At 49.0% G+C, this 13,676-nt stretch overlaps 1 protein-coding gene across 2 annotated transcripts in view; it reads right to left on the bottom strand.

Moving 5' to 3' along the window:
• Positions 1–13,676, bottom strand: part of AHCTF1 (AT-hook containing transcription factor 1) — a 648,646-nt gene that overhangs the window by 323,976 nt on the left and 310,994 nt on the right. For both annotated transcript variants that reach the window (XM_063917783.1, XM_063917782.1), the window contains exons 16-17: positions 12,087–12,191; positions 11,790–11,883 (exon numbers count right to left, since the gene is read on the bottom strand). In XM_063917783.1, the coding sequence (XP_063773853.1) occupies positions 11,790–11,883; positions 12,087–12,191 (199 nt within the window). The remainder of the gene's footprint in view (positions 1–11,789; positions 11,884–12,086; positions 12,192–13,676) is intronic.

The following is a 13,676-nucleotide window of genomic DNA, read 5'->3' as shown; positions in this document are numbered from 1 at the left end:
TGAGGCGGGACGCCATCCTGTCCACCTGTGGCCTTTCCCCACGGTGTACAATCATTTGGAAGACTTCTGGATGAAGTCCCCACTCTCTCGGGTGGAGGTCGTGTCTGCTGAGAAAGTCTGCTTCTCAGTTGTCCACTCCGGGAATGAACACTGCTGACAGTGCTAACACATGATTTTCCGCCCATCGGAGAATCCTTGTGGCTTCTGCCATCGCCATCCTGCTTCTTGTGCCGCCCTGTCGGTTTACATGAGCGACCGCCGTGATGTTGTCTGACTGGATCAGCACCGGCCGGTGTTGAAGCAGGGGTCTAGCCTGACTTAGGGCATTGTAAATGGCCCAAAGTTCCAGAACATTTATGTGTAGGGAAGTCTCCTGACTTTTCCATAGGCCTTGGAAGTTTCTTCCCTGTGTGACTGCCCCCCAGCCTTGAAGGCTGGCATCCGTGGTCACCAGGACCCAGTCCTGTATGCCGAATCTGCGGCCCCCTAGAAGATGTGCAGTCACCACCACAGCGACACCCTGGCCCTTGGAGACAGGGTTATCCGCCGATGCATCTGAGAATGCGACCCGGACCACTTGTCCAACAGATCCCACTGGAAGATCCTTGCATGGGACTTGGCGAATGGAAATTCTTCGTAAGAAGCTACCATCTTTCCCAAGGTTCGCGTGCATAGATGCACCGATACCTGTATTTGTATTAGGAGGTCTCCGTCTAGAGACGCCAACTCCTTGGACTTCTCCTCCGGGAGAAACCCTTTTTATCCTGTTCTGTGTCCAGAACCATACCCAGGAACAGTAGACGCGTCGTAGGAACCAGCTGTGACTTTGGAATATTCAGAATCCAGCCGTGCTGTTGTAGCACTTCCCGAGATAGTGCTACTCCGACGAACAACTGCTCTCTGGACCTCGCCTTTATAAGGAGATCGTCCAAGTACGGGATAAGTACTTCGGCCATTACCTTGGTAAATACCCTCGGTGCCGGGGACAGACCAACGGCAACGTCTGGAATTGGTAATGACAATCCTGTACAACAATTTTGAGGTACACCTGGTGACGAGGGTAAATAGGGACATGCAGGTAAGTATCCTTGATGTCCAGTGATACCCTGAAATTTTCCAGGCTTGCAATAATCGCCCTGAGCGATTCCATTTTGAACTTGAACCTTCGTATATAAGTGTTCAAGGATTTCAATTTTAGAATGGGTCTCACCGAAACGTCTGGTTTCGGTACCACAACATTTTGGAATAGTAACCCCGGCCTTGTTGAAAGAGGGGTACCTTGATTTCACCTGCTGGAAGTACAGCTTGTGAATTGCCGCCAGTACTACCTTTCTCCGAGGGCAGCAGGCAAGGCTGATGTGAGGCAACGGCGAGGGGGAGTCGTCTCGAACTCCAGCCTGTATCCCTGTGATACTACTTGCAGAACCTAGGGATCCACCTGTGGGCAAGCCCACTGATCCCTGCAGTTCCCGAGACGCGCCCCCACCGCACCTGTCTCCACCTGTGGAGCCCCAGCGTCATGCGGTGGACTCAGAGGAAGCGAGGGAAGATATTTGATCCTGGAACTGGCTGACTGGTGCAGCTTTTTCCTTCTTCCCTTGTCTCAGTGCAGAAAGGAAGCGCCTTTGACCCGCTTGCTTTTCTGAAGCCGAAAGGACTGTACCTGAAAATACGGTGCTTTCTTTAGGCTTTTGTGAGGAAACCTGAGGTAAAAATTTTTCTTCCCAGCTGTTGCTGTGGATACGAGGTCCCAGAGACCATCCCCAAACAATTCCTCACCCTTATAAGGCAGAATCTCCATGTGCCTTTTAAATGCAGCATCACCTGTCCACTGCCGGGTTTCTACTACCCTCCTGGCAGAATGGACATTGCATTAATTCTGGATGCCAGCCGGCAAATATCCCTCTGTGCATCCTTTATATATAAGACAACGTCTTAAATATGCTCAATGTTAGCAAATATTATTATCCCTGTCTTAGCGTATTAATATTATCTGACAGGGTGTCAGACCACGCTGCAGCAGCACTATTTATGCTGAGACAATTGCAGGTTTCAGTATATAACCTGAGTGTGTAAATACAGAATTCAGGATCGCCTCCTGCTTTTTATCAGCAGGTTCCTTCAAGGTGGCCGTATCCTAAGACGGCAGTGCCACCTTTTGACAAACGTGTGAGCGCCTTATCCACCCTAAGGGATATCTCCCAACGTGACCTATCCTCTGGCGGGAAAGGGTATGCCATCAGTAACTTTTTAGAAATTACCAGTTTTTTATCGGGGGGAAACCCACGCTTCTTCACACACTTCATTCAACTCATCTGATGGGGGAACAAAACACTGGCTGCTTTTTCTCCCCAAACATAAAACCCCTTTTTAGTGGTACTTGGGTTAATGTCAGAAATGTGTAACACATTTTTCATTGCCGCAATCATGCAACGGATGCCCCTAGTGGATTGTGTATATGTCTCAACCTTGTCGACACTGGAGTCAGACTCTGTGTCGACATCTGTGTCTGCCATCTGAGGTAGCGGGCGTTTTTGAGCCCCTGATGGCCTTTGAGACGCCTGGGCAGGCGCGGGCTGAGAAGCCGGCTGTCCCACGGCTGTTACGTCATCCAGCCTTTTATGTAAGGAGTTGACACTGTCGGTTAATACCTTCCACATATCCACCCACTCTGGTGTCGGCCCCGCAGGAGGTGACATCACATTTATCGGCACCTGCTCCGCCTCCACATAAGCCTCCTCATCAAACATGTCGACACAGTCGTACCGACTCACAGCACACACACAGGGTAATGCTCTGACTGAGGACAGGACCCCACAAAGTCCTTTGGGGAGACAGAGAGAGAGTATGCCAGCACACACCACAGCGCTATTTAATCAGGGATTTACACTAACAAAAAGCGATTTATCCCTATAGCTGCTTTTTATATACAGTTTGCGCCTACATTTAGTGCCCCCCCTCTCTTTTTAACCCTTTGAGCCTGGAAACTGCAGGGGAGAGCCTGGGGAGCTGTCTTCCAGCTGCACTGTGAAGAGAAAATGGCGCCAGTGTGCTGAGGGAGATAGCCCCGCCCCTTTTTTGGCGGACTTCTCCCGCTCTTATAATAATAATGTGGCAGGGGTATTATACACATATATAGCTTCTTAGGTTATATTGTGTGTGATTAGCCACTTTAAGGTACTCTAATTGCTGCCCAGTGCGCCCCCCCCCAGCGCCCTGCACCCATCAGTGACCGGAGTATGTGGTGTGAACAGGGAGCAATGGCGCACAGCTGCAGTGCTGTGCGCTACCTTAATGAAGACCGGAGTCTTCAGCCGCCGATTTCCGTGAAGATCTTCTTGCTTCTGGCTCTGCAAGGGGGACGGCGGCGCGGCTCCGGGACCGGACGACCGAGGCTGGGCCTGTGTTCGATCCCTCTGGAGCTAATGGTGTCCAGTAGCCTAGAAGCCCAAGCTAGCTGCAAGCAGGTAGGTTCGCTTCTCTCCCCTTAGTCCCTCGTAGCAGTGAGTCTGTTACCAGCAGATCTCACTGAAAATAAAAAACCTAACAAATACTTTCTTTACTAGAAGCTCAGGAGAGCCCCTAGTGTGCAACCAGCTCGAGCCGGGCACAGATTCTAACTGAAGTCTGGAGGAGGGGCATAGAGTGAGGAGCCAGTGCACACCAGATAGTTCCTAATCTTTCTTTTAGAGTGCCCAGTCTTCTGCGGAGCCCGCATGGTCCTTACGGAGTTCCCAGCATCCACTAGGACGTCAGAGAAATAGAATTACCGGTGAGTAAATTCTTATTTTCTCTGACGTCCTAGTGGATGCTGGGTACTCCGTAAGGACCATGGGGATTATACCAAAGCTCCCAAACGGGCGGGAGAGTGCGGATGACTCTGCAGCACCGAATGAGCAAACTCAAGGTCCTCCTCAGCCAGGGTATCAAACTTCTAGAATTTTGCAAAAGTAGCAGCTCGGCAAAGTTGTAAAGCCGAGACCCCTCGGGGAGCAGCCCAGGAAGAGCCCACCTTCCTCGTGGAATGGGATTTTACAGATTTAGGATGCGGCAGTCCAGCCGCAGAATGTGCAAGTTGAATCGTGCCACAGATCCAGCGAGCAATAGTCTGCTTTGAAGCAGGAGCACCCAGCTTGTTGAGTGCATGCAGGATAAATAGCGAGTCAGTTTTTCTGACTCTAGCCGTCCTGGAAACATAGATTTTCAGAGCCCAGACTACGTTTACCAACTTGGAATCCTCCAAGTCCCGAGTAGCCGCATGCACCACAATAGGTTGGTTCAAATGAAACGCTGATACCACCTTTGGGAGAAATTGGGGACGAGTCCTCAATTCTGCCCTGTCCATATGGAAAATCAGATATGGGCTTTTACATAATAAAGCCGCCAACTCTGACACACGCCTAGCTGAGGCCAAGGCCAACAGCATGACTACCTTCCACGTGAGATACTTCAACTCCACGGTCTGAAGAGGCTCAAACCAATGTGATTTCAGGAAATCCAACACCACATTGAGATCCCAAGGTGCCACTGGAGGCACAAAGGGGGGCTGAATATGCAGCACTCCCTTAACAAACGTCTGAACTTCAGGCAGTGAAGCCAGTTCTTTTTGAAAGAAAATAGACAGAGCCGAAATCTGGACTTTAATGGATCCCAATTTTAGGCCCATAGTCACTCCTGACTGTAGGAAGTGCAGAAATCGACCCAGCTGGAATTCCTCTGTTGGGGCCTTCCTGGCCTCACACCAAGCAACATATTTTCGCCATATGCGGTGATAATGTTTTGCTGTCACATCCTTCCTAGCTTTTATCAGCGTAGGAATGACTTAATCTGGAATGCCCTTTTCCATTAGGCTCCGGCGTTCAACCGCCATGCAGTCAAACGCAGCCGCGGTAAGTCTTGGAACAGACAGGGCCCCTGCTGCAGCAGGTCCTGTCTGAGCGGCAGAGGCCATGGGTCCTCCGAGATCAATTCTTGAAGTTCTGGGTACCAAGTTCTTCTTGCCAATCCGGAACGATGAGTATAGTTCTTACTCCTCTCTTTCTTACTATCCTCAGTACCTTTGGTATGAGAGGAAGAGTAGGGAACACATAAACAGACTGGTACACCCACGGTGTCACTAGAGCGTCCACAGCTATCGCCTGAGGGTCACTTGACCTGGCGCAATATCTTTTTAGCTTTTTATTGAGGCGGGACGCCATCATGTCCACCTGTGGCCGTTCCCAACGGTTTACAATCATCTTGAAGACTTCTGGATGAAGTCCCCACTCTCCCGGGTGTAGGTCGTGTCTGCTGAGGAAATCTGCTTCCCAGTTGTCCACTCCCGGAATGAACACTGCTGACAGTGCTAGCACGTGATTCTCCGCCCATTGAAGAATCCTTGTGGCTTCTGCCATTGCCATCCTGCTTCTTGTGCCGCCCTGGCGGTTTACATGGGCGACCGCCGTGATGTTGTCTGACTGAATCAGCACTGGTTGGTTTTGAAGCAGGGGCTCTGCTTCACTCAGGGCGTTGTAAATGGCCCTTAGTTCCAGAATATTTATGTGTAGGGAAGTTTCCAGACTCGACCATTGTCCTTGGAAGTTTCTTCCCTGAGTGACTGCCCCCCAACCTCGGAGGCTTGCATCCGTGGTCACCAGGACCCAGTCCTGTATGCCGAATCTGCGGCCTTCGAGAAGATGAGCACTCTGCAGCCACCACAGCAGACACACCCTGGCCCTCGGGGACAGGGTGATCAACCGATGCATCTGAAGATGCGATCCGGACCATTTGTCTAACAGATCCCACTGAAAGATCCTTGCATGGAACCTGCCGAAGGAAATTGCTTCGTAAGAAGCTACCATCTTTCCCAGGACTCGCGTGCAGTGATGCACCGACACCTGTTTTGGTTTCAGGAGGTCCCTGACCAGAGATGAGAATTCCTGGGCCTTCTCCTACGGGAGAAACACCTTCTTTTGTTCTGTGCCCAGAATCATGCCCAAGAACAGCAGAAATCATTGTGGAATAGTAACCCCGTCCCTGTTGAAGGAGGGGGACCTTTATTATCACCTGCTGAATGTACAGCTCGCGAATAGCCGCTATTACTACCTCCCTTTCCCTGGGAGCAGCTGGCAAGGCTGATTTGAGGTAACGGCGAGGGGGAGTCGCCTCGAACTCCAGCTTGTATCGCTGAGATACCACTTGTAGAACCAAGAGGTCCACCTGTGAGCGAACCCACTGGTCGCAGAAGTTCCGGAGACGCGCCCCCACCGCACCTGGCTCCGCCTGTGGAGCCCCAGCGTCATGCGGTGGACTTAGTGGAAGCAGGGGAGGATTTTTGCTCCTGGGAACTGGCTGTCTGGTGCAGCTTTTTCCCTCTCCCCTTGCCTCTGGGCAGAAAGGATGCGCCTCTGACCCGCTTGCCTTTCTGAGGCCGAAAGGACTGTACTTGATAATACGGTGCTTTCTTAGGCTGTGAGGGAACCGGAGGTAAAAAAGTCGACTTCCCAGCTGTTGCTGTGGATACGAGGTCCGAGAGACCATCCCCAAACAATTCCTCACCCTTATAAGGCAAAACCTCCATGTGCCTTTTAGAATCAGCATCACCTGTCCACTGCCGAGTCCATAATACTCTCCTGGCAGAAATGGACATTGCATTAATTCTAGATGCCAGCCGGGAAATATCCCTCTGTGCATCCCTCATATATAAGACGACGTCTTTTATATGCTCTATGGTTAGCAAAATATTATCCCTGTCGAGGGTATCAATGTTATCTGACAGGGTATTAGACCACGCTGCTGCAGCACTACACATCCATGCTGAAGCAATTGCAGGTCTCAGTATAGTACCTGAGTGTGTATATACAGACTTCAGGATAGCCTCCTGCTTTCTATCTGCAGGCTCCTTTAGGGCGGCCGTATCCTGAGACGGCAGTGCCACCCTTTTAGATAAGCGTGTGAGCGCCTTGTCCACCCTAGTGGATGTCTCCCAACGTAACCTGTCCGTTGCCGGGAAAGGGTACGCCATCAGTAACCTCTTAGAAATCACTAGTTTCTTATCAGGGGAACACCACGCTTCTTCACACAATTCATTTAACTCATCAGATGGGGGAAAAGTCACTGGCTGCTTTTTCTCCCCAAACATAATACCCTTTTTAGTGGTAACCGGGTTAATGTCAGAAATGTGCAACACATTTTTCATTGCCGTAATCATGCATCGGATGGCCCTTGTGGACTGTACATTTGTCTCGTCCTCGTCGACACTGGAGTCAGACTCCGTGTCGACATCTGTGTCAGCCATCTGAGGTAGCGGGCGTTTATGAGCCCCTGATGGCCTCTGAGACGCCTGGGCAGGCGCGGGCTGAGATGCCGGCTGTCCCACAGCTGTTACGTCATCGAACCTTTCATGTAAAGAGTTGACACTGTCGGTTAATACCTTCCACATATCCATCCACTCTGGTGTCGGCCCCGTAGGGGGCGACATCACACTTATCGGCTCCTGCTCCGCCTCCACGTAAGTCTCCTCATCAAACATGTCGACACAGTCGTACAGACACACCACACACACACAGGGAATGCTCTGACTGAAGACAGGACCCCACCAAGTCCTTTGGGGATTCAGAGAGAGAGTATGCCAGCACACACCACAGCGCTATATATCACAGGGATTTACACTGTACTGAGTGAATTTTCCCAATAGCTGCTATTATACACAATTTTGCGCCTAAATTTATGTGCCCCCCCTCTCTTTTTTACCCTTGTTGTATGGATACTGCAGGGGAGAGGCTGGGGAGCGTCCTTCCAGCGGAGCTGTGAAGAGAAAATGGCGCTGGTGTGCTGAGGAAGATAGCCCCGCCCCTTCAGCGGCGGGCTTCTCCCGCTTTTTTATAATGTTAATGGCGGGGTTTTTTGCACATATACAGTGTTATACACTGTATTATGTGCTAATTGTGCCAAAAGGTAATCTAATTGCTGCCCAGGGCGCCCCCCAGCGCCCTGCACCCACCAGTGACCGGAGCGTGTGGTGTGCTATGGGAGCAATGGCGCACAGCTGCAGTGCTGTGCGCTACCTTAATGAAGACAGGAGTCTTCAGCCGCCGTTTTTCGTCTTTTTCTTCTGTCTTCTGGCTCTGCAAGGGGGACGGCGGCGCGGCTCCGGGAACGGACGATCAAGGTCGGGCCCTGTGTTCGATCCCTCTGGAGCTAATGGTGTCCAGTAGCCTTAGAAGCACAAGCTAGCTGCAAGCAGGTAGGTTTGCTTCTCTCCCCTTAGTCCATCGTAGCAGCGAGTCTGTTGCCAGCAGATCTCACTGAAAATAAAAAACCTAACAAATACTTTCTTTTCTAGTAAGCTCAGGAGAGCCCACTAGGTGCATCCAGCTCTGGCCGGGAACAGATTCTAACTGAGGTCTGGAGGAGGGGCATAGAGGGAGGAGCCAGTGCACACCAGATATAGTACCTAATCTTTCTTTTAAGAGTGCCCAATCTCCTGCGGAGCCCGTCTATTCCCCATGGTCCTTACGGAGCACCCAGCATCCACTAGGACGTCAGAGAAATTACTTTAGGTTTAAAATCGGCCTTACCGAACCATCCTGTTTCAGCACCACAAACAGGTTTGAGTAATAACCCTTGTGTCTTAGGTGAGGTGGAACTGGAACAATGACATTTGTTTAGACCAATTTTTGAATGGCTTCCTGTAGGATAGCACTTTCTGTCAGCGAAACTGTTAAGTCTGATTTGAAGAATCTGTGAGGTGGGAGTTCTTGAAACTCCAGTCTGTAGACCTGGGTAACAATTTACGTCACCCAGGGGTCTAGGCCTGACGACGCCCAGATGTGACAAATATTTTAGTCTCGCTCTCACCTGCCCGATCTCCAGGCTAGGAGGACCACCGTCATGCTAAAGATTTTGAGTAAGCAGAACCTGGTTTCTGTTCCTGAGAACATGTTGGTGCTGGTTTTTTGGATTTTCCCCGACCACCGCTAAAGATGATGGAAGGGGATTTAAATTGTTTTATATTTTGCGTCCGAAAGTACTGCAGCGTAGATGTAGGATAAGATTTCTTAGTCGGTGGAGCCGCTGAGGGGAGAAAGGTTGACTAGCCCGCAGTTGCCGTGGAAATCCACGCACCCCAAACAGAGACTGACCTGTGAAGGGTAGGTTCTCCACACTTTTCATAGATACTGCATCCGCAGTCCATTGGTGTAGCCAGAGTCCTCTGCGTGTTGATACTGCCATGGAAGTAGTCCTTGCATTCAGCATTCCAAGGACTTTCACAGCCTCCACCATGAACCCTGCAGAATCTTGTATGTGACGCAAAAACAAATCAATGTCACACCTATCCATAGATAAATCCTCTAGTAATGTGCCTGACCACTTTACTATGGCTTTAAAAATCCACGCACAAGCAATAGTGGGCCGTAAAGCCACACCCGTAGCAGTGTATATAGATGTGAGCGTATTCTCAATACTGCGGTCAGCCGGCTCCTTTAGGGCTGTTGAACCAGGGACAGGTAAAACCACCTTTTTAGACAACCTAGATACAGAAGGGTCTACTATAGGCGGAGATTCTCATTTCTTTCTATCCTCCTCAGGGAAAGGGAAAGCATTGAGAATTCTTTTAGGGATCTGGAAATTTTTCTCTGGGTTTTCCCAGGATTAGCTCTTTAGAAGCAGGGAAGGTGAGAGAGGATTTCTTATTTTCTGTAAAATAAGATTCCTCTTCTGGCTCAGGCACCTTCTCAGTAAAATGCAAAACATCCCTAATGGCTTCAATCAGCAACTGCACCCCCTTAGCAAGGGATGTATCACCCCCCTGCATATCCCCATCACCGTCCCCTGTATCAGAGTCGGTATCCGTGTCAACTTGCATTATTTGGCCAAATGTACGTTTTTTAGGGTATGTAGGTGGGGTATGGGAGGGAGTAGAAGCTGAATGCTGTAACCCCTCTACAGACTTTCTCAAAACTGCGTCTCTTTCTCATTATGTGACATCATTCCCCTTAAAGAATCCACCCATGGGGGTTCGGATTCGACAGGCTGGGAAAGCACATTGCAGTCCTGATTACATGGGATAGACTCTTCAGGAGAAGATACACACACTGCTGCACAGGATACATAGCCCTTAGACATGGTAATGTGGATAAATACACATACAGTACACACGCAGGAAAAATGTCAGACACAGTTTCCCCCAGAGTACCTTCAGAGTATAAGGAGCCAGCCACACAGCGCACCAGTAGGCAGTTAATATAGTAAAAGCCCGGAGATGACCGAGTAACCTTAATAGGGTAATCAGTTCTAAATTCACTCATCCCCCCCCCCCATCTATAAACGCCCTGGTACCGCAGAGGTATGCTAGAGTTATGTGGAGGGCAGCGCTCCCTGTCAGCGTCTCCTTCTGTTGATCTGCAATGGCGAGTGCTGGATCCGCTCTGAGAAGTCTCGCCCCCCCTGTAGTGGTGCTTCTTACCGGACTTAGTTGTTTATACTGGCCTGAGGTAATTTGCTGCTAACAGCGGGATAAGCCCCTGTTAGCATTATGTGACCAGTGTAGGGCGATTGCTCTGGCCCAGGACGCCCCTCACAGCGCCGTACACAGTGCGCCGCTGAGACTTCCGGATTGCAGCTGTCAGAGCTGCGCTCCAAGCCTTGTGCCGCCAGTCCCGCTGGTGACCCGCTTCCCAGGCCGCCGGCGCTGTACTCACCACTGCTGCGAAGTGAGCGGTCGCCTTGTGGACTTGTGATCAGCACCCTCAGGAGCTTAGTGTCCTGTCAGCGGAGATAGAGAACCATTAACTTCTACAGTTGGCTCCTACTCTCCCCCTAAGTCCCACAAAGCAGGGTGGCTGTTGCCAGCAGCCTCCCTGTACCTAACTCAGAAAAATAATAAAACTAAAAAACTCCTAAGAGCTCCCCTAGCTGTGACCGGCTCCTCCAGGGACATTTTCTAAACTGAGTATGGTAGGAGGGGCATAGAGGGAGGAGTCAGTCCGCACTATTAAACTCTTAAAGTGCCCATGGCTCCCAAGGGACCCGTCTATACCCCATGGTACTAATGTGGACCCCACCATCCTCTAGGATGTAAGAGAACTATTAAATCAAGTAACATTGCATCTACCTGTCATCCTTAGGGTCAGTGGTGGCGTTTTTTTTGTCCACGTTTTATGATTGGCAGCCACTAGCACTGGTTTTGCCCATCACTTTAGCCATAAATAATTTGACTTGGTCCTTGACCATCAACCCAAGGCACCCCCCCTACAAGAGCCTTACGGTACCCCAGGATGTCACGGCACACAGTTCGAGAACCACTGGACTCCTTCAGTATCCTTCAGTCCCAGTATTTTGCCTGTGTATTTGCTGCTCCCCTTAAATTGCCAGAAGCTCACGCACCTCCTTGTCCTTCCAGTGTGCCATGCTGTTTCTTTATGTGCAAGTTTCTGATGACCTCATCCTCTTGGGGACAACCAGTGTGTTTCAGTGCAACCCGGATCACATACAGGAATAACTGAGGTAGTGACCAGAGTGGAGGGCCTGGTAGACCCTTTCACACTAACACAGGATCTGAGTTACCCCAGCAATATACCAGGTTTGGCAGAAACTGCTATTATACCACAAGTAGCTAGTATTTCATTTTTAGAAAGTGTGTTCTGTGTTTTACTATTACCAAACTCCAGTTTTTCAGCTGTAGCTCAACACCTAACAACTCAACAAGTTATAGAAGAGCAACTAATGTCCAGCAATAAAACAGTTACTACACACACACTGAAGCGCAACATAACTGTCTGAAAAACAAATAGCAACATTGTATCTACCTAGATAAATGTTCCATCTTTTTCCGCCTTTCTGTGTAGTAGTGCTGCATTAGTTGATAATTGTAGTACGGTCTGGTCAATTGAAGTGCTTCATCTAATAGGGGGAGTAACAGGGGTGGGGGGGGGGGAAGAAAATAGCAGAAAATTTATGTGTAGGAAAAATTTTAAATTTATGATACATATATATATGTAGGAAATAAGAAAACTTATTAACAGGCAGATGTACAGGCCCAACTTAGCACAACTGTCATTATTGGTCTTGCATTACAGAACAACCAATTTCTTTTAAGGCCTTACCTAAATTATCTGGTAGGAGACCACAACGACAAAACCAGAGGACAACCGAGGTGTACTGAGCTAAGAGCTTGGTCACCGACTTTTTGTTGGTCAGATCTATTAAACCTGCAGACAAAATTAAAATTATACATTAAGTACAAAAACAACTCAAATTCTACTCTATTTTTGTTTCTGAACAAAACTACTTTAGAGTCGAGCGAAAACTGCAGAGAGTGCAATCATTTAATACAAAAACAGTGGAGACCGTGAGTGCCAGTGACAAAGTTCAATATTGACATTAGATGGGCTAAGGATTTATTTATAATCTAATCTATGTAATCACAAATGAACTTCACATAACTTGCCAGGAGTGGTTACATCATATGTGACCACTCCAGGCTGGGGGGGGGGTGGGCGGGAGGAAGGGCCTACAATAGCTAACCTTGATAGGATTGCCCAGCAGCCCCGCCTCCCCATACCAGTCAGCAGTGAGTCACCATAAAGTTATATCTTGTACAGTAGGGAAAAAAAAAAGATTTTTTTTAATTTATTTTTAAAAAAGCCTTTTCCCCAAAATTGTTGATTTAACAAATAAGTATATTTTTATCTAGAAATCTGTACATTAATTAATAAAATAAGATTTTACTTACCGGTAAATCTATTTCTCGTAGTCCGTAGTGGATGCTGGGGACTCCGTAAGGACCATGGGGAATAGATGGGCTCCGTAGAAGACATGGGCACTTTAAGAAAGAATTTAGATTCTGGTGTGCTCTGGCTCCTCCCTCTATGTCCCTCCTCCAGACCTCAGTTAGAGAAACTGCCCGGAAGAGCTGACAGTACCAGGAAAGGATTTTGGTAATCCAGGGCAAGATTCATACCAGCCACACCAATCACACCGTATAACTTGTGATAAACGTACCCAGTCAACAGTATGAACAACAACAGAACATCAGTTCAACCCTGATGCAACAATAACATAGCCCTTATTGCAGCAACTACTATATACAAGTATTGCAGAAGAAGTCCGCACTTGGGACGGGCGCCCAGCATCCACTACGGACTACGAGAAATAGATTTACCTGTAAGTAAAATCTTATTTTCTCTAACGTCCTAGTGGATGCTGGGGACTCCGTAAGGACCATGGGGATTATACCAAAGCTCCCAAACGGGCTGGAGAGTGCGGATGACTCTGCAGCACCGAATGAGCAAACACAAGGTCCTCCTCAGCCAGGGTATCAACTTGTACAACTTTGCAAAAGTTTTTGAACCTGACCAAGTAGCCGCTCGGCACAGCTGTAATGCCGAGACCCCTCGGGCAGCCGCCCAAGAAGAGCCCACCTTTCTTAGTGGAATGGGCTTTAACAGATTTTGGCAGCGGCAATCCAGCCGCAGAATGAGCCTGCTGAATCGTGTTACAGATCCAGCGAGCAATAGTTTGCTTTGAAGCAGGCGCACCAAGCTTGTTGGAAGCATACAGGATAAACAAAATCTGTTTTTCTGGCTACATAAACCTTCAAAGCCCTGACCACATTAAGCAACTCGGAATCCTCCAAGTCAGTAGAAGCCACAGGCACCACAATAGGTTGGTTTATATGAAAAGATGAAACCACT

The sequence above is a fragment of the Pseudophryne corroboree genome, chromosome 4, assembly GCF_028390025.1.
Source record: "Pseudophryne corroboree isolate aPseCor3 chromosome 4, aPseCor3.hap2, whole genome shotgun sequence".
Lineage (NCBI taxonomy): Eukaryota > Metazoa > Chordata > Amphibia > Anura > Myobatrachidae > Pseudophryne > Pseudophryne corroboree.
Note: the sequence above shows the minus strand (reverse complement) of the source record. Positions and strands in the feature narration are given on the sequence as shown.